The 24,295-nt window shown below is 41.0% G+C and overlaps 1 protein-coding gene across 1 annotated transcript in view; it reads left to right on the top strand.

Annotated features, from left to right (window-relative positions):
* The first annotated feature begins 13,437 nt into the window (after window positions 1-13,437).
* Window positions 13,438-24,295, top strand: part of GLS (glutaminase) — a 49,841-nt gene continuing 38,983 nt past the window's right edge. Inside the window, exons 1-3 of the mRNA XM_053471852.1 lie at window positions 13,438-13,829; window positions 22,295-22,391; window positions 23,220-23,341. Coding sequence (XP_053327827.1) covers window positions 13,522-13,829; window positions 22,295-22,391; window positions 23,220-23,341 — 527 coding nt within the window. The 5' untranslated portion in view covers window positions 13,438-13,521. The remainder of the gene's footprint in view (window positions 13,830-22,294; window positions 22,392-23,219; window positions 23,342-24,295) is intronic.

The raw sequence follows: 24,295 nt of genomic DNA, 5'->3' as shown, positions 1-24,295 counted from the left end.
ATGGTGAAAGCCTATTTTGAAGATCTGCCACTACCTCCTGGTACCGACCCTCTACTTTATTGGGACCAGAAGGCTGTTGTCTGGTCAGGCCTCTCTTTAGTGACCTTAGCAGTTTTATTCATTCCCACCCATTAGTGTTCAAAGGGAGAAGGTTTTCTCTGTGACAGGGAACATACTCAATCCCCCAGAGAACAGAGCTCCCATATGCTACATAAAAGAACACACAAACTGCAGTTTCTGTGCTCCCTCTGTTGGGGAATCACAAATTCATTTATCTCTTGCAATAATAAAAGTGACTTAGACAACTCAATAGATGACAGAATAAATGTAGAGGGCCACATACCAGTAGATAGGAGATTCCACAGGTAGTTGCTCAAGACAGCTAGCACATGGAAGACAGGTCAGGTACACAGGACAGGTAGTCAGCCAATGCCGGGTTCAGAACATTAAATAGGCAGTCAGATGGAGCCAATGCTTGCCCCCCGCTGCCCTTCACAGACACTCCAGCAGCCTGACGGGACTGAAGATGGCAGTCAGGTAGGTGCTTGGCTATTGGTAACAGGTTGGTGGTTTGTGACATTACCCCTCCTAGAGGGCCAGTGAAAGGCCAAAACTTCCCTGGTTTATCAGGAAACAGTTTATGAAATCTTTGAAGAAAAGCAGGAGCATGGATACCACACAAGGCATCCACAATGCCTAGAGTATTTGGAGGTAGGTGACGATTAGCTTTTCCTTCATGGCACACTGAAGTTTTAGATAATGACTGCCGAACAGTATTCCAAAGAGCTGGCAATCAGGAAATGTAATGATCCAACACAAGAACTGGGGTTTCAATGAATGAGAAAGGCAGAGACGTAGGGTGGTATCCAACATTTTAAAAAAGAGACTTTAGAAACTGGACACCCCCATTGGACACTTCAATCAGAAACAATTTGGACCAGGTAGACAAATTATTTATCTTACAAAACAAGGGACCAATTCATGAGCTGAGGGTAGTTTAGGTAAAGGAATAAAATGAGCTATTTTAGAAAATCTGTCCACCACTACAAAAATTGCATTGCTAGATGGGTCCAAAGGAGATTAGGGATGGGATGAGACTGTAGTAGTCCTGCGTGTCTAGAATGCGAGGATTTGCTGGTGGCACAGGTAACACAAGCTGCTACATAATTGACCACGATAAATGTTGCAAGACGATATCCAGGGTGCGTTGAGGACTAGGATGGCCCATGGAACAAAATGAATAGCCCCAGGCTAAAATATTATTCCTTTAAGACTCGGGAAAGAACATTATTCAGTATTGGGAGGCCATTTACTGAGGACTGGAGCAATTGTTTGAGAAGCCAATATTTGGTTGTATAAAGGAGAAGACAAACGTGTAGTCCACATGCAATCTCATAACACCCACTCTCTAACACCATACACTACCATCCCCCACTCACTGTTACCTTGCAGCTCAAAGGTGTGGTGTTACTACCACAGGGTTATGTGCAGAGTCACCTAATGTTGTGTTACGCAACCCGTTTGTGCACTTCAGTTACAGGGGCACCTGTTCCATTTATCAGGCTATATGAACTCTGGATGAAATCCACCCCTGACAGTCTGTGAAGTAGCCAAATTCAGATATTATATTATATATCACATGCACACTTCACCACAAGAGGCCACCAGGTGGCACATTACCTATAAGAATGTAAGGAGTCACCTGTGACAGGAGTATCCACTCCTTGTTGTCATACTGATTTATTCTGTTAGGATCTGATCACATGGCCTACTGATTGCTACTAAACACACAGAGACAGTCCATGCTTGCATTTGTATGGTCAGTAGTCTGTGCAATTGTATTGGTTAATGCCATGGTTTATTTTGACTCCTGTTGTGGCCTGGCTTATATCCTGATAATTCTGATCCTGGCTTTGTTTGCATCACTGTCTTGTTCTCTCCTACTTCTAACTTCTGGTTTGTCACTGCCAGAGTTTAACTCTTGGGGAAAGGTAGCTGGAAGCCAAAGAACTCCACCTAGTTGCTGTTAGCAACTCTTGTTTTGGTTTGTGGCATGAGCTCTAGACCAGGGTCTGCTTCCTGCACACTGAGAGGACCTCCAATATTTCTTCTGGTGTTTTTCCTGAACACTGTACTTGCCTTCAGTGTGCATGTGGCAATTAACAAATCTTCTATCACACAATGCAAAGAGAAAACGCAGTGTTGAGCCAAATACTAACTTTTTTTTTAATTTTAATTTAGAAAATTATCACAACCTTTGCAAGGGCTGTCCTACGCCATGCCCGGGCAGCCACATTCATAAGTAATGGATGAAGGATATTAAACACCAGTTTCACCATGCGTGTAGTACTGAATAATTAACAGTAGATGGCACTAATTGCACACATGGAGTAATTTATGAACCATGTGCTATTCTGGATAGTCTTTATAACTATTACTTGTCTTTGTTTAGGCTTTAACATTAGAAAAGGTAAAATACAAGTCGTGCAGGTTTTATGAAGTAGAGAACATGCAAACACTTGATTTTCATGCAAGGCATGTGACAGGCTGAAGGTTATGGATGTAACAGAATCTCCTGCATGTGAGAACAGTGTTAGGTTACAGGAAAAGTAGGCTAAGGGGACAGTGTACAGCAAGTTGGAGATTGAACCTCTGTCCACCTACTGTCCACTGAATGTACATAGTATTTCTACTTCATTCTACAAAATAATTGAAGCTAAAAATTAAGCTATATTCATTTTCTAAATGAATTGATTTTTCTTTCTCTGCAGTCCACCCAAGTAAATGTTTACCAGCTCACATATGAAAAACTTTAAATTATCTATGTGCATATGGGCTTATTAAATGGGTGGGAAGTAAATCCACATCTTAACATTTCAATAATTTGCTAAACCAACAAACATCAATGACAATTAAAACAAAAAATTGTTAGGTGCATGGCACCCAGGCACCCTGGTAATAGAGCACTACGCATTAACACACATTACGTGACCCCATGGTAGTAGTGCCAGCTCACGCACATAGTACTCTGTGTGCAAGGCAAGGAAAGCAGTGGCGTCTCCAGCTTTCATATTTAGGGGGGACAGGGACCAAAGTGTGTGTGGGGGGCAATTATAAAAGGCTACATATACTCTCTCTCTCTCTCTCTCTCTCTCTATATATATATATATATATATATATATATATATGTTAGACGTGAATTTTTAACTACATAATCTGTACTTATCTCTTTGAAGTAAAGACCGTGATTGAAATATGATTTAAAATTAACAGCTGAACTGGCAGTTGTTCATTCTTTCATATTAGACCCTGCTGCAGATATATATTAATATTGACCTCAGCTGCCAATATATATAAATATATATTAGACTCTGTTGGCAATATATTTAATATTTAAAAAAATTGTGCCCCAGGAAGGCATTTCCTTTGGCCCTGCTTCACGCGCCCTAGCATGCAATTACTCCCTCCGCTATCGCCCCCCCAAAAAAATATTTGCCACACTGACTGCTCTTGACCCTACTGTGAGATTTAGAGGTCCTCTCCCCTATACTCATCCCCAGAGTCCCTTTGTTCCTCATTCACTAAGCCATACCTCCTTTACTTACTCTCTGTAGTTCAGGTATAGATCAAATAAACATGTCAACAGCACGTGCATGTATAGATCAACTGAATAAGACATAAAAACTCTGTATTTGCAGGAATACACAAATAAAAACATAGCATAGCGGGTATAGATCAACAGAACACACAAACCCAGCATTGCAGTTATAGATCAACTGGAAATCACATGTAAACAGAGCACTGAGGGTATAGATCCAATAAACAATACATGAAAACAGCTTTGCAGATATCCATCAACTGAATAAGACAAACAAGCCCCATATTTGCAGGTATACATGAATAATGTATGGAAATATAGCATAGCAGATATAGATATTACAGATCAACAGAATAACACACACCCAGCTTTGCAGGTATAAATCAATTGGAATTCACATATAAACTCAGCATTAAAGGTGTAGATAACCCCCTAAATTACAGGCATAGATCACAGGTTGCACACCCCAAAGCCAGCCCTGGTGTCCACATTGCCCACATAGAACCTGATCAGCACCCAGATTACACACATATTAGAGCCCAGCCTGAGCCAACTTTGTCCCCTAACAGCACAGTGTAAGACATCTTTGTCGGCAAACATCCGACCCTTCATGTGTCATCTTTACATTTCCCCAAATCACTTAAACATCCATGATAGACACAAACACTTACACAGTTACTCACTCATTCACACCAATCATTTACACATATTCATTAATGCAGTCTCACAATTCATCCACACATTAATTAATACATTCTCGTACGGATTCACACAATTCATCAAACACATGAATTCATTCATTCTCGTACGCATTCACACTACACCCTCTCCCCATCTACCCCTCCCCTTCTTATTATCTGCCCCTTCTCACTATGTACCCCCTCTTACAGCCTTCCCCCCTTTCTCACTATGTACCCCCTTCCCCACTTCTCAATATGTACCCCCTCTCCCCTTCTCACTATCTAACCTCTCTCCCCCTTTCTCACTATCCCCTCTGCCCCTTCTCACTATCTATCACCTCTGCCCCTTCTCACTGCCCCCCGCCCCTTCTCACGATCTACCCCCTCTCCCTACTTCTCATTTTCCTTACTTAAATTGTTGCCGGAGTCCTGCGGTGGGAGCTGTAGGCCTCCGTCTTCCCGCTCTGCTGCGGTGCGTGCTTCGCAGCTGAGCGCCGGAGTATGACATCATAGTCCGGCGCTCAGCATGAAATGCCGGCACCGCGAAGGAGTCACAGAGAGTGAGAGGTGTCGAGCGGTTACTGAAAGCTTCACGAGCGACCGCTCGGCGCCCCTGCCCGGGACTTAAATTAAAACATCGAGGATGTTAAATAAAGTAAAAAAAAAAAAAAAAATGATGTTTTAATTTAAGTCCCGGGCAGGCGCCCCTGCTGCCATGGCGCCCTGTGTGGCCACACAGGTCACACACCCCTAAGGCCGGCCCTGACTACAACAAACTGACAAAGGCTTGTGGTAAAATTAGTGCATGTAACCTTAAAATACCACTATTCGAAATACCCTGGCGTGTCTAGTTTTAAAAAATATATGGTTTGATTGGGTAAATTGAACTAGCCAGCTTCAAAGATATCCCAAATAACACATGGTGGCAGACGGACCAGATGTCTAAGTTCCAAGTTGAAAAATGAACTCATCCCAAATGTGGCATTTTATCTACCAAACAACCCAACAAACCCATGCATGGGTGATATTACTGTACTAGGGAGATGTTGCTAAACACATTGTGGTTTTGTTTGACAGTGGCTTATACCAGGAGCAATAAATTCATACCTGAAGTACAATTTGTGTGATATAAAACACAAAGTAGGTTGCTACAATGAAGTTTGACAAAGGGTGGTAGTAGAATTAGTGCATGAAAAGGGTTAAAATACTAGCATTTGAAATATCTTGGGGTGTTTTCAAAAATATATGGCTTGATGGGGTAAAATGTATTAAATAGCACATAGGGGCAGAATTACCAGATTTGGGAAAAAACAAAGGTTTTGAAATAGCAAAACACTACTTGTACTTGTGCAAAAAAACATTGGGTATTTCTAAACTCACAACAAATAGTAGAATCTGTATAGCAGTTTTTTCATTACCTTTTGTAGATGTGTAAAAGATTTTTCAAACAAAAGTGAAAAAAAATTGTTCATCTTATTTTCTTCTTTTTTTTTATAGGAAATTAGATATGATCAGACAAATGGAAGAAAGCCCTTCTTGTCCTAAAAAAAAAATAACAGTATATAACTTGTGTGGGTACACTAAATGGGAGAGGAGAAAATTACAGCTAAACACAAGCACCACAAAAATGTTAAAGCCTTGGTCACGAAGGCTACAATAAATAAAAAAAACAGCATGGTCCTTAAGGGGTTAAATAGCACACAACACCAGGAACCCTCATTTCTACAACAGCTACACAAAAAAAAAAAAAAAAAGGCGTTCCCCTTTAACCTCAATACACAGAGTTTATAGGCTGGCTTGTATGAAATGGATTTCCTAGACCTGCCTGGACAACTTGTGAAAACTTGAACAAAGTGGTAGACACATGTACCTGTTTATAGTGTCACGCTATATTAGAAAGTAGCTGAGCCAATAACGTAGAAACAATTTGTTTTTTTATATATAATTGTTGGTTACATAAACGTATGATATTAGCTATCCGCGATGATTTATTAACAAAGCAGAGTTTGACCTACCTTGTCTTTGGTTTAAATCATTCTAGTATATATTTATGAATGGTTATTGGGCAAAAGAACATTGAATTCATATTTTCTAGAGCAGGGGTGGGCAATTAATTTTCCCATGGGGCCACATGAGAAATTGGAATGGTTTTAGAGGGCCAGACCAACATACGAAGGCTCCATGCACATTGCCGTAATGGGGCATTCTGCATCAATTTTTCTTTTTTTAATGTTAGCCGCCATATTTAAGGGTTAACAGCTAACCTCGGAAAATAGATTTTTTTAATACACAGTAGTATGCTCCTAGGAGAGGGCACAGAGAGCTGCCCCAAGAAGAGAGCTTAAAAAGTGAATATTATTAGCATTATTATTATTGTAATTACAATGCAAAGGGAAAAGTCCTGACACTTACCAATGACGAGCGTGGAACGATTGTCCTGGCACTCCCCAAGGTCCGCAACGAGCATCCTGGCACTCAGAAGTTACAGTGGCATCACTTACTCAGCATCGGGAAGCAGTGAAACTACAAACTCCGAAGCCTTGTCCATTTTGTTAACTTATGTGCTGTTTAATAAAGTTATTCAAGCCTACGTCATTGGTAGAGGTGCTTGAATAAGTAAGGCCTGAATAACTATTAGCACAGCACAGAAGTGAACAAAATGAACAAGGCTTCGGAGTGCATAGTTTCGCTGCTTCCCGTTGCTGACACCGGACTCATTGGTGAGTCACCAGGACACTCTTTGCGGGCCGGTCCGAGCTATTCAGCGGGCCGGATGTCAGGGCCGGACTGGGACTGAAAAGCAGCCCTGGAAAAATTTGGAGACCAGCCCCATATAGTTTATCTCACGGTGAAGCTCTTATACCCACACGCACCCCTTATACACACCCGAGTCACACTATGTGCCATTCTTTTTATCTCATTATTTGTATTAAAATGCCAGAAAGCAAAAGTGTTAAAAGGCCCTAATAAATGAAATACATTACACAGAATGGGATCAAAACATTTACTACTGCGAACATTTTTAGATGAAAGAGTTCCATTTTATTCAGTGGAACAAAACACTGATCACATTATTCTTCACGATATTCTGGTAAGAAACTTTTATTTCTTTATTAATTCATGTAATTTTTCCATATTTAATAAAAGCTATGATTGAGACATGTTTGGTTTTTATTTCCTTTCATTTGACAACCTACCCCCGAGTTATGCACCTCTGCCCCCAGGCTTGCTTTCTAACCCCCTATATGCCACTCTGCCTCCAGAAATGCCATAGGGAAATGACATAGGGAGTAAAAGGCATTTCTGGAGGCAGAGTGGCATATAGGGGATTAAAAGGCATATTATGGGGCAGAGTGGCATATAGGGGGCATAAGGCTTTTCTGGAGGCAGAGTGCCCCATGATATGCCTTTTAACCCCCTTCATGCCACTCTGCCTCTATGAATGCCTTATACCCCCTATATGCCACTCTGTCCCATGATATGCCTTCTAACCCCCTATATGCCACTCTGCCATATAGGGGGTTAAAAGGCATATCATGGGACAGAGTGGCATATAGTGGGTATAAGGCATTCATAGAGGCAGAGTGGCATGAAGGGGGTTAAAAGGCATATCATGGGGCACTCTGCCTCCAGAAAAGCCTTATGCCCCCTATATGCCACTCTGCCTCCCTGATATGCTTTATACCCTCCTATATGCCACTCTGCCCCATAATATGCCTTTTAATCCCCTATATGCCACTCTGCCTCCAGAAATGCCTTTTACTCCCTATGTCATTCTGCCTCCAGAAATGCCTTATACCCCTATATGCAACTCTGGCATATAGGGGGTTAAAAGGCATATCATGGGACAGAGTGGCATATAGGGGGGTATAAGGCATTTCTGGAGGCAGAGTGGCATATAGGGGGACACACTTACATACACACACATGCCGATTTTTTTTGTTTTTAACAAATACAAAAAACATACAGTACAAAAAATACATTATTTTACTCACCTTCTACTTCTCTTGACTTCCTGGTAGCTGCACACTGTTCTGTTCCTCTATGCTGACAGCCAGGATGCCACTGACCTGACATCCGGTGCTGCAGCAGTCTGAGCGCGAGGGGGCGGAGCTTCCACCTCACGCTGCTCCCATCACTATGCAGCCATCAGACTGCTGGGAATGTAATCTAAACGGCCGGTGCGTGCTGATGCCGCCGGCCGGAGCTACTTTAACACTTTTTTTTTTATTTATATGGTAAGCTGGATCGGCTTGCCATATAAAGTAAAAAAAAAAAGTATTAAAGCAGAGGCGGCCGGCGGCATCAGCACGCACCGGCCATTCAGATTACATTCCCAGCAATCTGATGGCCGCATAGTGATGGGAGCAGCGTGAGGGGTGAAAGGTCAGTGCGAGGGGGCGGAGCTTTCACCCCTCACACTGCTCCCATCACTGGACGGCCATCGCACACGGCTGCTGGGTGCTGATGCCGGCCGGCCGCATCAGCACCCAGCGGCCGCTTTGATTAGATTTCGGGCAGCCTGGGGGGCAGCTCAGCGGCTGTCTTCATGGCCGCCCAGCCCACGGACCCTCTGGCCCACCGGGAAATTTCCCGGTATCCCGGTGGGCCAGTCCGGCCCTGCCGGATGTGGCCCGCGGGCCGTGCTTTGCCCAGGTCTGTTCTAGAGCAATAGTTCTGTAAAATTGTCTGAGTTAATTAGTTCATAATTAATAAGATATAGCATATTGAAACATTATTACTCTTTTCTGTATTGTGAATTTTGAATTCTTACCTTTTCGGTCCAAAGTCTCCATACCCCTTCCCATCTTAATTGCCGGAAAGTCTAACCAGGTCACATGAGTAGTATATCAATGTTATATAAGCTTTGGAGTCAATACAATACCCAATTTCTAAAACAGCGTTGGTTACCAAGTTACTAGACAGCGATATTTGCCTAAGTCAGGACTCTGTGCAGGCCCTTTATGTTCCTCCATACCAAACACTTTCTTTAGTTATGAAGAAAGGTTAACTAATTTAAATCTGTTTAGTTTAGAAAAACGTCGCCTCAGAGGGGATATAATAGCATTATACAAATATATTCGGGGCCAATACAAATCATTGTCTGGAAATCTATTTGTAAACATGATAATGCATAGGACACACGGTCATGCATTTAAACTGGAAGAAAGGAGATTTAGGCTAAGGCAAAGAAAAGGTTTTTTTTAGTAAGGACAATAAGGATGTGGAATTTTCTGCCTGCAGTGGTAGTTTTAAAATAGAAAAAGGCTCCAGGCACTCAAGGGTTCCATCAGACAGATTTATTTGAAGGAAACGGACAACAACGTTTCGACCTCACAATGAGGTCTTTATCAAGTTGTGATTGTGAGGTCGAAACGTTGTTGTCCGTTTCCTTCAAATAAATCTGTCTGATGGAACCCTTGAGTTGGCCCTTCCCGGCACAGCTAAGCACCTGAGTTCCTGTGGGGAGTGAGTGCAGATTCCTGATTCTGGTGACTTGCAGTGGTAGTTTTATCAGATTCCATAAAGACGTTTAAACAGCAAGTGGACGAATACTGGCAAAAACATAATATATACTTTTTAAATTATGGGGAAACAGCTTCTTGAAATTCTTGATCCAAGGAGAGATCTGACTGCCATTCTGGGGTCAAGAAGGAATTTTTTTCCCTACTTTGTTGCAAAATTGGAAAGAGCTACAAACTGGATCAACAGCAATGAACAGATGTGGAAAAGGCTGTTGAAGACTGAACAAACAACATTGTAAAGAAGAGTGGGCCAAAATTCCTCCATGATATCAGAAACTGATAAAGTCATACAGAAAAAGATTACATGAAGTTATTGCTGTTAAAGGTGGTTCTATAAGCTATTGAATCATCAGGTGTACTTAGTTCACACATGGCTTCTCCATTGTGTTGTTCATCTATGGTAATACGTACCTAAGGAGGGTGTACTATCTTTTTCACAAGACTGCAGCACTGCAAAGTCTAAACAACAGAAATTACACATAGCAGCAAAAGTAAAGGAATGAATAATGTAATCAAACCTTAATCTCCTAGATATTCATGATTGTTACAATTGTAACATAGTATGAGTTACTATATAAGTAACCAAATAAATAGATGGAAGCAAAAGTAGTGACACAGGACTGAAATAAAGTGTGATGTCTGATGAAATCTGATAATTCCAAAAATAAACCTATAACCTGGTTCTCAAAATATTTTTCCCTGTGGCAGCATTCTGGTAGCTACACAAACACATTCGTGTACACGATTTCTCAAAACACATGCATATGTATGTCCCTTATACCTACAAGCACCCATATACACACACATACACGCACATGCATTCTTGTACAAACAATCCCACTATGCCTTTTATTTACACATGTACACTGCTCAGTGAAGAAGCGAAGCAGATAGCAGCTTGTCTGCTATCATCCCATGAGAGTATTCGGCAAAATAAACGGCCTTGTTGATGCATCACACAGGTTGCAGTGTTAATACAGGTCAATACATATGCTAAATGGACAAAAGTATTTGGGAGCCCTGGCCTTTACACCAACAGGGACATTGCATTCTAAATACATAGACACTGATATGTAGTTGGTCCCCTTTTGCAGCTATAACAGCTTCCGCTCTTCTGGGAAGGCTTTCCACAAGATTTTGGTGTGTTTCAGTGGTGATTTTTGCCCATTCATCCAGAAGAGCATTTGTGAGCTCAGGCACTAATGCTGAACGACATGGCCTGACTTGTAATCTCCATTCCAGTTCATCCCGAGAGTGTTCGATGGGGTTAAGGTCAGGGCTCTGTGCGGGCCAGTCACGTTCTTCCTGACCAAACTAATCCAACAATGTCTTATATGGACCTTGCATGCTGCAATAGAAAAGGGCCTTCCCCAAACCGTTCCCACAAAGTTGGAAGTATAGCATTGTCCAAAATGTCATGGTATGTCCTCTTCAGCATGACAAGACATTCTGGACAATGCTATGTTTTAGTGTAACTCTAACATGAACTCCCCCCCACATGTATGAATGGATAGCGCTATATACCTGGAATGAGACTCTAATAGTCTCCTCTGCAAACACAGGTCTTAATAAATCATAGAAATTTGAGAAGAGACAACTCTATGCAGAACATACACTGTATAAGTTCCCTATTTTGGTCCCATATCTCATTTTAATGAAATGGACAGTAGGAAGGGCTACCACAATGTGGAGAACCTGGGACATTGATTAATGCTATTTAATGAAAAAGTGCATGAGTCTGTTTCTAACATATATTCCTTTAGCAGCTCACTAATTATGGTATTATTTTATACCCTTAAAAGACTGGGTGTGAAACAGTAACTGCCTGTATGTAATCAACTAATCTGGTCTGTTATTGTAAAAATTTTTCTTCATTGAAATAGTTCTATGGAATCTACCGGTGGCCTAAAAATGTCATCTCTTAATTGACACTCTCAGACTCAAATGCCCCAGTCTTACCCTTCCAGTAGCCTTGATAACTATCTTGTGTCTCTCACTCAGCACAAACCAAACAGTCCCTCCACCAATCCCTTGATCACTTGTCCTATCACCCAGTAGTGTGAATATTAGCACATAGAATTCTGCTATATGTATTTATATATATAGTACAAAAAAGTGTAAAATATAAAAATGTGTTGCTGTGTTATAAAGCTGTAGCGTGCGAAAATAACTTTTTGCTTTAAATAGCATTTTTATAGAAATAAGGTTAAGGATGTTATAAATCCTAATAGCGTAATTTAAGATTTCTACTGCACTTTAATGCAACAAATTTTAATATCTTATGTCGCAATCAATAGTTAAATGGGAATACCAATCATCATCAATCTCTCCTTAGCACTGAATAAGTGATGTGAAGATGCAATGATGTGGCAGGGCTAAAAATAGCCACATGACAAGATAAAAAATAATGGAGGACTATTATCATCCTTTTCCCTTATTTTCAGAATATTTATTTTGGTTATTATGTTGATTTATATAACTATATATATATATAGAGAGAGAGAGAGATACGTATGCCAGCCATGGGCTTGGGCCATAAGGCACTTTTTTGTTGTTTTCGCACCTTGCGCGTTTGTTTTTGTGCATGCATGTCACATCGAATGTTTTTGAAACCTTTTTGTGCACTGAAAATGCCACAGTGGAGCCGGGTCCCGTAAGACTCAGTGGGGGAGGTGTGCTTGCCTTTTAAAGGTCACGACTTCCCATTTAAGACGTCAGTTGGAAGGCAATCAAGAAAGATCCTGGCCATTAAAAAGTCGCCACTTGCTGTTTAAGACTTCAGTCGGAGGAGAACCAAGAAGATCCAGCTTTCTATTCAGCCATGGAGGAAAGGGAAGAACTGCATATCCCCAAAGGGGTAGTGCAGCTCCACAAGAGGAAGATCGTTAACCCAGCGATCCACTGTGGCCTTACTACAGCACTAGCACCTTTTCTTCTGAGGACGCAAAGCACGGCACCTCGGGCTTTGACAAGAAACGCACCCTAAGGGACAGTGGTTTATCTTCGCCTGCTACTTCTGCTCCGCCATCCTCACATCATATTGGTGCTCAAGCCAACCAGAAAAAAACCATGGAGGTTTCTGTTCCTACTTGGCCCAGCCCAACAATAGTTATTGGGTAAACAGTGATCTCCCTTTTAATCAGCCCATTGAGCAGTGGCACTACAGGGGGCCTGATTGCCCAAAAGAGTGGCAAAGGTGGCTGTCACCTTCTCAGGCCTAGTGCCTTGGCCACACTCCTCACAAATAGTTATTCATCTTATTTCACATAAGCTCTGCCGTTATTTCACAACCTGACAGTCTGACAGATTCGCAGTAAATTCCAAAACATTGAGGATTCAATTCGCACACACCGCTCTCGGTTAACTGTGCAGTATGACAGACTAAGTGGCTCGAATCTATGGCCCTATTTCACTGTCCTGATTATGTGTAAGGCTGTAGCGGATCAATACCTACGCCAAACCAAGCGCCCTCAAACCGTGGTAGTAATTTTCCAGAACACTGAAAGCAACGCACGCACGTCGTCAATGTATTAAAATCGTCATAACATCTACCAATCAACGCTGGGCTTTGATGACAGCTAAGAGAGTCGACCAATGAGAGGCCGTCGGGGGCAAGACGCATTCTGTCACTACAGAACTAGAAAGCAGACAGTACGAGACGCCAGGCTTGCATTGTGAGGCGGTGACAGAGCTGAAAGGGAAGTGTTTAACGTTACAAATGTTTCGTCTTGGGAGCTCCGTGATGCTCAAAGAGCTGCTACATTCTACCGTACGAAATTCCGTGACCGGTGGCTTAACCTCTAAGGCTCTCCGCAGCCTAGCCGCTGCGGTACCACCCAAGCTTAGTCCCTGGCAGGGTGACGGCGGAGGTGGTGGCATCAGCGGCCAGAGATGGTGGTTGGCGCCTTCTCAGATAACGCAGGCCAGGGGCTTTTACTCCAAGACAGACGGGACAGCGGGCGACGAAAGCAGCCAAAGCTCTGCCGCCGGCACCGATCCTGCAACCAGTGCCCCCAAAGACGACAAGTAAGTGGAAATGTAACGGTCACTGCCTTTAACACGTGACGTATTTGATACACTTGGGGCCGAAAGGGTTACAAGGTGTGGCGTGACGTCATGCAGCGGGTGGGCGTGTGGTTGGGTTTACCCATTTTAGCCACTCGGAGGTGCGATATACGCTCGGCGTGGTTGGTGTAATGGTCTTTTACCTCTGTCGCCGACCCCCCCCCCCGTCACATGGATTAGACCTGTGTCATTGAAGGAATTTGCCGGCTTAAAAGCTCGGAAGGAAGCTTCTAGCATCTCTTGAAGTGGTTGAGGTTGCAGGTTAGAGCATCTGCGGACGCAGGGCATGCTTAGATGCCATTTATATCGTGCTGAAGGTCACCTCGGTGGATCAGCTCCTACAGCAGATGGTGCTGGGTATCAGACATGTGCCTGCTAGGTGGTGTCAGCCTGTCCAGTGTAATAACCCTCCTCCCAAAACTTAACGAGATCCAACGCTTCGCTCTTTGTACAAATGACATGGTGGCAAGATTATGAGCAATAAGTGGCATTTATGTATTGGCTAATCAGTTACGCAGATGGGAAAGCCAATTCCAAATAAAATGCATATTGTATCTGTGCGGCTTCCAATTATTTTGACCAAATGAGGACACTCCAGAATGTGAACTAGGAGTCCTGTCTACCATATCTGAAATTGGTCCCAGTGCAATCATTTGGTGCAATCATCTGGCACACTGCGTGACGGCACACAGTTTCATCAAAGATGATTGGTCCATCAAAGATGATTGGTCCATGAGTGTCAACCGTGTGGCTGATGTACCAAGTCAAATCTTTAAGGGTGCCTTCTAGTGTCATGCTGGCAGTTGTTTCCAAATTTCTGAAATCTAGTGATGTATATCAAGAGTCAGGGGTATGGCTTCAAAAATACACATTCTTAGCTTTCAGTACTTTGAAAGCGAAAGTGGTTTCTAGACCCTTCTAGAACTACAGCCGTGTGTGTTTATACAGGAAGCACATGTCCTCCAAAGGATTGGTAGGGAAGTAAATGTGACCTGGTAATGTAAATTGTTCTACTGTTAACACGCTTGAAACACTAGGAAATGCACACATTGGCTATTTGGTCTTGTTGCCCGTTGTTGCCCATTGTTTGCTGCTAAAGTAAAGCTGGCAATTGAGGACCAGTTTATCAGGTGTACAGACAGAGCCTTGAATGGATACAAGTGAAAGAGACGCCTTAATGATCACAGTGATATCGCAATGGTGCTTGGATTGATTTCTAAATCCTTCATATTAAATAATTAATTGTTATATTTCCATTAATTGTAAAGTTGAAAAATTCCATTACATTTGCTTTCCTTGTTTTATGAGGCAAAGGACAAGGACAGTTTTCTTTAACCAATAATATTCTTAATTTTCAAACCCCATAAAACACACATAATTCCAAACTAGACATGAAAAGAATAAAATATCTCCAGAATATGCTAAATGAAAGTGACACCAAAACAACACGATTGGCATGTACGTATATTTTTGTATATTGGGATATAAACAGGATAAAACATTTGGCTTGGTTACTGAAGATTAACAAGGTATTACATGGTACCGTGGAGAGGAAACGCATCAAGAGGATGATGACAACATTTTAGAAATTGTAAGCACTACGATACACAATCAGGGAAAAACTGTGGGGACTATATGTAGATCCATGCTGGATGCTGGACAGTGCATATGTAGACAACCTAGAGATCTGGATTGTACTTGAAATTTCTTTAGATTCCCTGGATCGCTATAGTAACCGGGAATATAATGGGGGAAATGAGGCTTTACACCTTATCCTGTTAATGAACTATCATGATGTGAAGTTGGGGCATTTACTGGGAAAGATACTTGCCTTTAATACCATGTATCATAGCTTTGTATTATATTTGCCATATTTATCTTGTACCATTAGCTATGGTGATGGTGTATAACTTTGTCTCAAAAAATTGTTACAAAAAAACAAGATATTGCATGTTCTTCTCTTTAGGATTATTCTAGGTAATTTTATGCCCAAAGCAATTTGTTGCAGTTATTTTATTGATTCGATGTATTTGATCATTCTTGTGCAAAGTTTTCAATAGTGTCTAATCACCCTGAGAAAAACACAAACTGTCCAGTCAGCATGAATATTCCATTGCCGTGGGGAAACATTCATGATCACAGGGGTCGCTATTGACCCCTGCAAGTGACCCCTGCGGCCTCCCGCTTAAAAGCCACTAGCTGTGGGTAATACCTGCAGTTAGCAGCATCTCACACCCTTTCCCTGGATTCTGTCTGATCCAGCATGCAGGAAATGACATCACATCCTTTTTCTGCATGCTAAATCAGTCAGCTGGGAGGGAGATTGGCACAAGCAAGCTGTTTGGGGGATAAATGGCACAGGGAAGTTTTTTGGGGGTAGAGTTGGTACTGTGGTGAAGTTGTGGAGGGGCCAGTGGGAAATTTTTGCACCCTGTGGTTTCTAGCTAAGCTCCTGTTCCATTAAACAGGGTACAACAGGAATTAATACATTTTAAAAGGAGGTCCTTGCCCTGATGTGCTCACATCCTAGAATGGAACCTGCACACAATCGCAATCCACATGTTGCCACCCTAGAAAATGTTGAGAGCTGCGGCTTTTGGGTTTACAGTCATTGTACTGTGGGTGTTTGCGGCCCACTCTCTAGCATAGCATTAGCACATACTTGTACACAGATGGCATACCGGCATAATCTGAACAATAAAAACTAATTTCATCTGTTCTCCCAATTTGGCATAAGCAATGTGCAGATGCACTTAAGTAATAGAGCAAATAAAATACCATATGTTATGTTGGCTTAAAAGGCTTATTTAAAAGGAATATGAAATATGGGCTCTGGACCTGTCGTATCTTATTTCATGTGTCTAAATGGTTGTATAGAAAGATCTGCTCACTTAATTGGGTAACAAAATTACTGGCCATTTGGCATTGACATTATTTATATTTGTTACAGTTGAGCACTTTAGTTTTGCGACCCCCCCTGAGCCAGGGAAGCTTAAGGATGTAATTGAAACGAGTGTGAGTGAGCACACGAAAGTGTGCTAACTCTTTCCTGTTCATTTAGGATGTGAGTAATCTAAGGAGCCCGGAGATGATATGAAGTTTCTCAACAAATGTTTTTTCCCGAAAAAGGGCTTAATAAGAATGAATTCACAACTAAGTTGCATTTCCAGCCCTACGCTATAAATATTAATGTGTGGTATTAATGTTCTTATGCTCACGTGTCAATTGTAAGCGCTTTTGGCAGTGGACAGGGGTAAGACTGGCACCCTGACGCAACAGCGATGCACTGTGTGTTCTGACATCTTTGTATCAGAATCAGAATTAATCTTTTAAGCAATTTGAGCTACAGTAGCTCTTCGGTTGGATTTGACCACACAGGCCAGCCTTCACCGCTACGTGCATCAATGAGCCTTGAACGTCCATGACCTTGTCGCCGGTTCAAAGCTTCTCCTTCCTTGGACCACTTTTGGTACTGACCACCACAGACTGAGAACACAACACAACAGCTACAGTTTTGGAGTTGCTCTGTCATCTAGCCATCCCAATTTGGCCCTTGTCAAAGTTGCTCAGATCCTTAAGCTTGCTCATTTTTCCTACTTCTAATACATCAACTTTGAGGATGAAATGTTCACTTGCTGCCTAATATATATATACCACCCACTGACAGGTGCCATGATAACAAGATCGTCAGTGTTATTCACTTCACCTGTCAGTAGTCATAATGTTATGGCTGATTGTTGTACATCCATAACATAAAAAAGTAGACATCTTTAGACATCTAATAAATTAGATATCACACTGTGATCCGCAAGCAGGGCTCCATATTCCTACGCATTATGTGTGTGTATAAGTACCACTTTAACAATGAAAGTCCTTTCATATGCATTCATTATACCTAAAAAAAAGAATATGTATCTTATGGAGAAACTGCAGCTTTGTGTCAGATGTTTTGCTTCACTGAGTGGCAGGAAAGGGTTTCCATTAGTAGAGGCAGGAAGATCTGTTGGGGGGGTCTAATACATATGGGGATGCTCCAAAATCCCCCATGCATTTGCAAAAGGGACACCATGGAAAGTTAAAGGGACCTCTCGGCTATCATATCAATTTAAGTGTATAGGTTGGCTGGACTGTCCTTTTAAATATGTTCTTCTGCTCAGTGTTATGGAAATGTAGCACCACTGCAGCTAGTAAGGCTTACCTGCACCTTCCTTTCCTGAGGTCCTCTTCTGCGGGCTGTAATGATGTTTCTCACTTCAATCAGTTTGCTATGTCACATAAATAGTCAGATAGTTTACTTTTCGGAAAAGGTGGATATTATTAAAACAGAACAATGCCTTAACTATGCTTGGCATTTTATTGTGTATTGTCTTAATTTAAATGCTGAGGAACATATATCAATAATCTCTAACATACTAAAGAAATCTTCAAAGTTTGAGACACTCAAATGCTGCTTTGTTTCTTGTACTTAGGCAAGACAGTAGCAGGAATGTCCAGTAATTTCCGGGAAATAGTGGTTATGGCGACATAGATTATTAACTTTCTAGCTCGGATAAGATGTGTTAAGTACATGTAACCGCTGTCTCTGTCTGATAAGCACCAGTGTTAATAGGAACCCAGGTTTTCTTTTGCTGAGTATTTTAGTCTTCCACTCAGTGAGCACTGTTGATCTTGTCTGTACTCATTGTACCTGTTTTTGATCCTTTTTTTTTAACTTGTGCTCATTGCTCCTAGACACGCAGACCCATATCCCGTAAGTAATGTTCGTAATCATATCGTTTGAGCTGCCAGCTGGTACAAGATCCAATGTTCTACATGCAACAGAAGGTCTGGACAGCTTCATTAAGCACAGCAGATGTCTAACTATGTTTTTGGTCAGCTAAGTTAACATTTTCATTTTTGGTGCCATATTTTGCTCTTAATTTACAATAAATTGTGTTGTGTCAGCAAAGAAAGCACTGCCAACTTTACTTTAACTCCAGTACTTGTTAATATTAGTTATTTCATGTTGGTGGAACTAAACGTCTCAGTTTACTGGACCTTATATGATGAGTACTTTTTGAATCTATATACGTGATCTTTGTTGGGTCACATGTATGTTCAATGTTTGCATTCTAGTATATGAAACATTTGACCCTCTCTGGAAGCTAGGGGGGTGGTTAGGGTGGATAGAGACACCTGCTGGTGTACACGTGAGTGAGCGGACAAAACCATTGCTCAAACCGGCAGAAGTCAACTTATGGGCACAAGATGGTATTGGCTGGTGCCAGAAATTAACCGGTTACAGGTCACATCTTTGATGTTACCTATTGAGTGCACAATGGAGAATTACATCCTTTTCTGGGGCTGCCTGAACTTTGTCTGCTATTTCAGGTAGCATAAATAATGAAAATATTTGTATTTCATTAGAAAATGGCTTGTAAGCTCGTTTGAGCAGGGCCCTCCTCACCTGTTGTCTCTGTAAGTCAAATTGTTATGTTACATTCTGCTTGTTGGGTCCTGTCCACCCATTGTATAGTGCTACAGAACTTGATGGGGCTCTAAACATTTTTTTAATAATAATAATAATATTACTGTGAGGCAGCCTGCCAAAGCAGTTATACATAGGGTTCCATCAGGAAGTTACACAGTTGTAGCAGTTAGACGAGCGATGTAACACAATAAAGCTACGTAAATACTTTTTGATGTGGGATTCAAAAGGCAAGGCGCACAATGTGCATAAATTCCAATATTCTGTGAAGACACACACAATCTGCATCAACAATAAATTGGGATATCTCTGGCTATCTTCCTTGTTAACAGAATAACATCCATATTGTTTGATCAAAGGCACAATGGTCGCGTCACCTTAACTCCTTACACTCATAATAGATTGTAAGTGAGATCACAAAATGCTTGACATAACCTGTTATTCTATATGTCCCCTGTTGCAGTTTAATGAACTAAATCCTCTTTGTCTGCATATAAACAGCCTAGAGTCATTGGTCTTTGCAAAATATTTACACTGAGACCAACACATTATGTCCAATATTTATTGCAAAGTCGAATATAATTTATACATTATGTAACTATTTGATATTTCCCAATGCCTTGCATTTACTGACCTGGACCACGTTTCCCACGTTCTCTTGCGAGTCATGTTATAAGTCACGTGCTGGATCAGAATAGCGGGGCAGAATGTTATACCACAGGGGACTGCGGCTTCTGGCGTGGACGTCCTTCTGATGCAAGCCTTGTCATAGGAGATATTCCTGTTCGAGAGATTTAATCATCCTTAGGCGTCTTTGTAATGTCACGCCATTCTCACATGCAGGATGGGCCGTTTAATGTTCTTTTGTTAGTTGTATATCTTCCACATAACACGTTGCTTTCATAGAACTCGGTAATTATGGTTATTTTCCAGGAAACTGTTAAATTCAGGCCATTCTCCCTATTTTCAAAACTTATCATGGATCCAAACATAAAATCTTGTAACATTGCAGATTTAGCAGAATTCCACAAATCCTGTAATGTTTATCATTTCGTATTTTATTGAAGCCGTCTCTTCTCCCCTCCCCCCCTTCGTCAGGTTTTGAGAACATGTCTAAGCTGCCAGGAGCCACATTCCTCTATGCTGAATCATTTCGGGTTATAAATTGAGTTCAGTATCTATAGAGAAGGCAAAAAGTCTTTCAGTGTGAAAACGCAGCTGTACTTGCCAGAGCAAATGGACCTGGTTGTAAATCTCAGGAGTGCTGGCCTGTTGGTGCCTATTACAGGTTGGCAAGGATTATTCAGAAAGCGGTAGTAAAGCCAGTTCACTGGCAAGGTAATTAAACGGCCCGGTCCTTTGGGCTACCAGCGTTCCAAACACTTGAGACGGATTTAATTGAATTTAACAGTTTAGTTACCTTCATGATTAATTGACACAGACTACGATAGTTTTCATTTCAAATGAATGTAAGAACCATCTAGTCTGCCCATTTTTTCCTGATATAAAAACTCAGGCTTTAATCAGTCCTTGGTGTTGTCTTGATTCAGGATCGCTTTTTGCTTGTCCTGTGCATGTTTAAGAAAATGTCCTCAATGTATTGACTTCTACTACTTCTGCTGGGAGGCTGTTCCACTTATCCACCACATCTCGTTCGTCGGATCTGGAACAAACCTGAATCTCATTGGCAACTTTAAAATAACTGAAAATATGGCTCTGTTGAACGTCACGGTAATAAAGCTTGAATATAGAATTTTTATGTACATGGTAGAGATTTGAGGTTTGCTGTACAGTTACTTTATGTGGCGGCGGTGATAAGGATTGCTAGGCAAAGAAGCTGTAATTAAAATGGATTCACTGCCTTAAACATTTCTACAGATAAACTTTTGTCTTTGTTACCAACCCTGCACTGATAACTATTATAAACATAACCAACAGGTCATCCTTTCAAGGTTACCATAAAACTCGTATTGTAAACACCTTCAGAAGACGTCCATATTCACCCATGGTCAAACTATACATTGTCACTCGTTACATTTTAGAATGCAGTAGATGTGTCTATAATGTGTTGATTAGTTTCATTGTCTGATGAGCTGATTGTACAGGCATGAATATTGTACTTGGCTAAAGGAGTCCTGTGGTCCCCCCTAGTTAGATGGCATCTATTTAAAAGGAAAATCCCACCCCATTTAGCCGAACGCATCTCCTGCAGACCATTTAGCTGCGGGATGAAGAAAAAGGCAAATGCATTTGGGGGGATTCTGCAGAGCCCCTTCATGCATTTAAAGAGCAGACCACACGGAAGTTTAAAGGGACCACGCACATATCATATGCATTCAAGAGCAAATGATGCCTGGACTGTAACTCTATTCATTATAAAATGAATTAATAAATTCAATATATGATTTATTCATGTGAAATTACAAATACAGTATTATTGCTGCTGGACTGCTTCAGCTCATATTGGAGAAATGTCCATGTATTTCAGTTTGGGTAAAGTCTTTGTTAACAGAACCGTAAATATCTTACAAATATTTTTTCCTTTCCTTAAGAGGACCTTTATTTGTAGGACAGTCTTAACATTGATACTACAGTGTAGTTTTTTGGTTGCACCGACTTGGGAACAAGTATACTGATGGCTTTTAAGCTATAAAGGTTGATTTAGAGGGCTAAAAATGTTTAATTTTGTTAGTTTTAGTATAGAACAGGGAGTTTTCTATCTTATGACATATGGCTTGACCCTGAGCAGCTCAGTGTTTCAACAGTGATTTTTCAAGGAGTGCAGTGTAATCCTGCATGATGATGTCATACTGCATGATGATGTCGTCCGCATGTATTACAGTAGTGCTAGCGATGACAGCTTACATCACGGTCAAGCTTAGGTTGCTATATAATGAAGTCATGTAAGGTATTGCTTTATGATTCCTTTCTAATAGTAAATGTAATTTTTTGTTTACAGAAAGAATAATCAAGGACTTTTACCAAGTCTTGAGGATTTGCTCTTCTATACAATTGCTGAAGGACAAGAAAAAATACCAGTTCATAAATTTATCACCGTAAGTACACGGTCCATGTTTTTGTTTTTGTTTGTATAGTCACGAGGTCTGCTTCACAAACAATCCATTTCATTTTCCCGTGAAATACCATGTCGCTTATTTCAAACTCCACTCGCTGGCAAGCTTTATATAGAAGTCGCTCTGTATTTGTGGATAATGTTCCCCCTCTATAAAGTTCACAATAAATGGTTGTGCTAGCTAAATGATATTTGACTTATGTTCAAGTTACAATTCTATGTTCGCTTCCTCACAATGGGGCTTATTCACTAAAGGCAGCTCGGTTAGGAGACCTTGCTGGAGAGTTCTAGTTTTGCTGATAGTGAATAGTGTTGTGTGATACATCCTCAGACCACTACCAGGAACAGTAGCTAGTTATCAGAGTACTCTGATGGCACACAAACTTAAACTATGGACACGAAAATCCATTCTAAATGATACGCTTACATGTGATCTTAAATACCTTTTTTATGATTCATGGCACTTGCACCTTTAAATGAATCAGCGGTGCCTAGGGTCATATAATGGAGCTCTGCAGTGAGCCACCTATCCTACAGGGAGGGAACTTTAACCCCCACACATAATGAACAAAAAACAAGACATGCCTTATATGATGTTACTCTTTAATTAATTGTACATGAAACAGTACAGTTTATAGTAACTGCTATTCACAATCATTCATTAATGAGAATTTGTCAAATAATTGAATTGCCTCCATTTTTTAGTGAGCGCTTTGAAAATGTTCTGGCTCGTCTGCCCTGATAGAGAAGCAAGTAATGGAATTCTTCCATAAAAGAAACATTTCAACGTGTGTTTTTAAATGTCTTACAGGCATTAAAGTCTACAGGACTGCGTACATCTGACCCAAGGCTGAAAGAATGTATGGACATGCTAAGATTATCTCTTCAAACCATGTCAGATGGTGTCATGCTGGATAAAGAACTCTTCAAAAAGTAAAAACAAACGCTTTATTTTTTTTCCTTAAGGGAGATGATTGGTTTCTGTCACTGTACGTTTCTGCAAGCATCTTGCATTTAGTCTCTGTAGATGTTACGTTTGTGGTGCGAAGAGGAGAATGGAAGGTTTTTCCTCTTGGGACTGCATGTTGAGGATAGAATTGATGTTACTCTGAATAAATGGGTTACCGGTGCGTTGGTGAGTCAGTGACTGATCAGCAGCTTCTAGTCTAATATTAGTTATAAAACATTGCCTTATGGACCAGACAGCTTAATATAGCTTTTTGCTGCCGTGCCACCAGTAGTGACAAAAATGTGTGCTGCATGTACATATGTACTACATATTTTACATTTACTAAGGAGGGTCAGGTCTTAAAAAAAATATTTCTGTTTTTATTGCTTGGTATATATGGGAAATATGTTTTCTCTTCCTTTTTTAACATTATTATGTGATGTGATGCACAATTTGTTGGACCGTTCATATAAAATGAAAGCCCTGTCTGCACAATGCATACATTGTCAGAATGTGCTTAAAATAAAAAGAGCAAACATTTGGTAAACATGCCAAATACGACCCATAATATATAAGGGGTTAATTATCTTGTTGGACATACTTTCTATTTTTCTTGTGGATGTTGTTCTGTACTTTGCTGTGGAGGAATGGGCACAAGACCAGCTTCACTGGATTAATAACTATCTGATCTGGCAGGTTAAAGATACAAGCCAATAAATTACTTTGCAGTCAAACATTTTATACGTTGGTGCATCTGTTATTTTGTTGATGAAAGAACAGGGCAGGGCAATTAACTTTGTGTACATGTTGTAATTCATTAACTCACGATCAGTCTTTGTAATTGCTACCAACATTCTTGTGTTGCATCATAAATGAGGAGTAGAGAAGGTTCTCCTACCACCTGGATCCGGTTCCGATTGTTCTGCCCCATCGTAAAT

This window comes from Spea bombifrons, chromosome 7 (genome assembly GCF_027358695.1).
Source record: "Spea bombifrons isolate aSpeBom1 chromosome 7, aSpeBom1.2.pri, whole genome shotgun sequence".
In the NCBI taxonomy this organism is placed as follows: Eukaryota; Metazoa; Chordata; class Amphibia; order Anura; family Pelobatidae; genus Spea; species Spea bombifrons.
The sequence above is the reverse complement of the archived record's forward strand: the minus strand, read 5'-3'. Positions and strand labels throughout refer to the sequence as shown.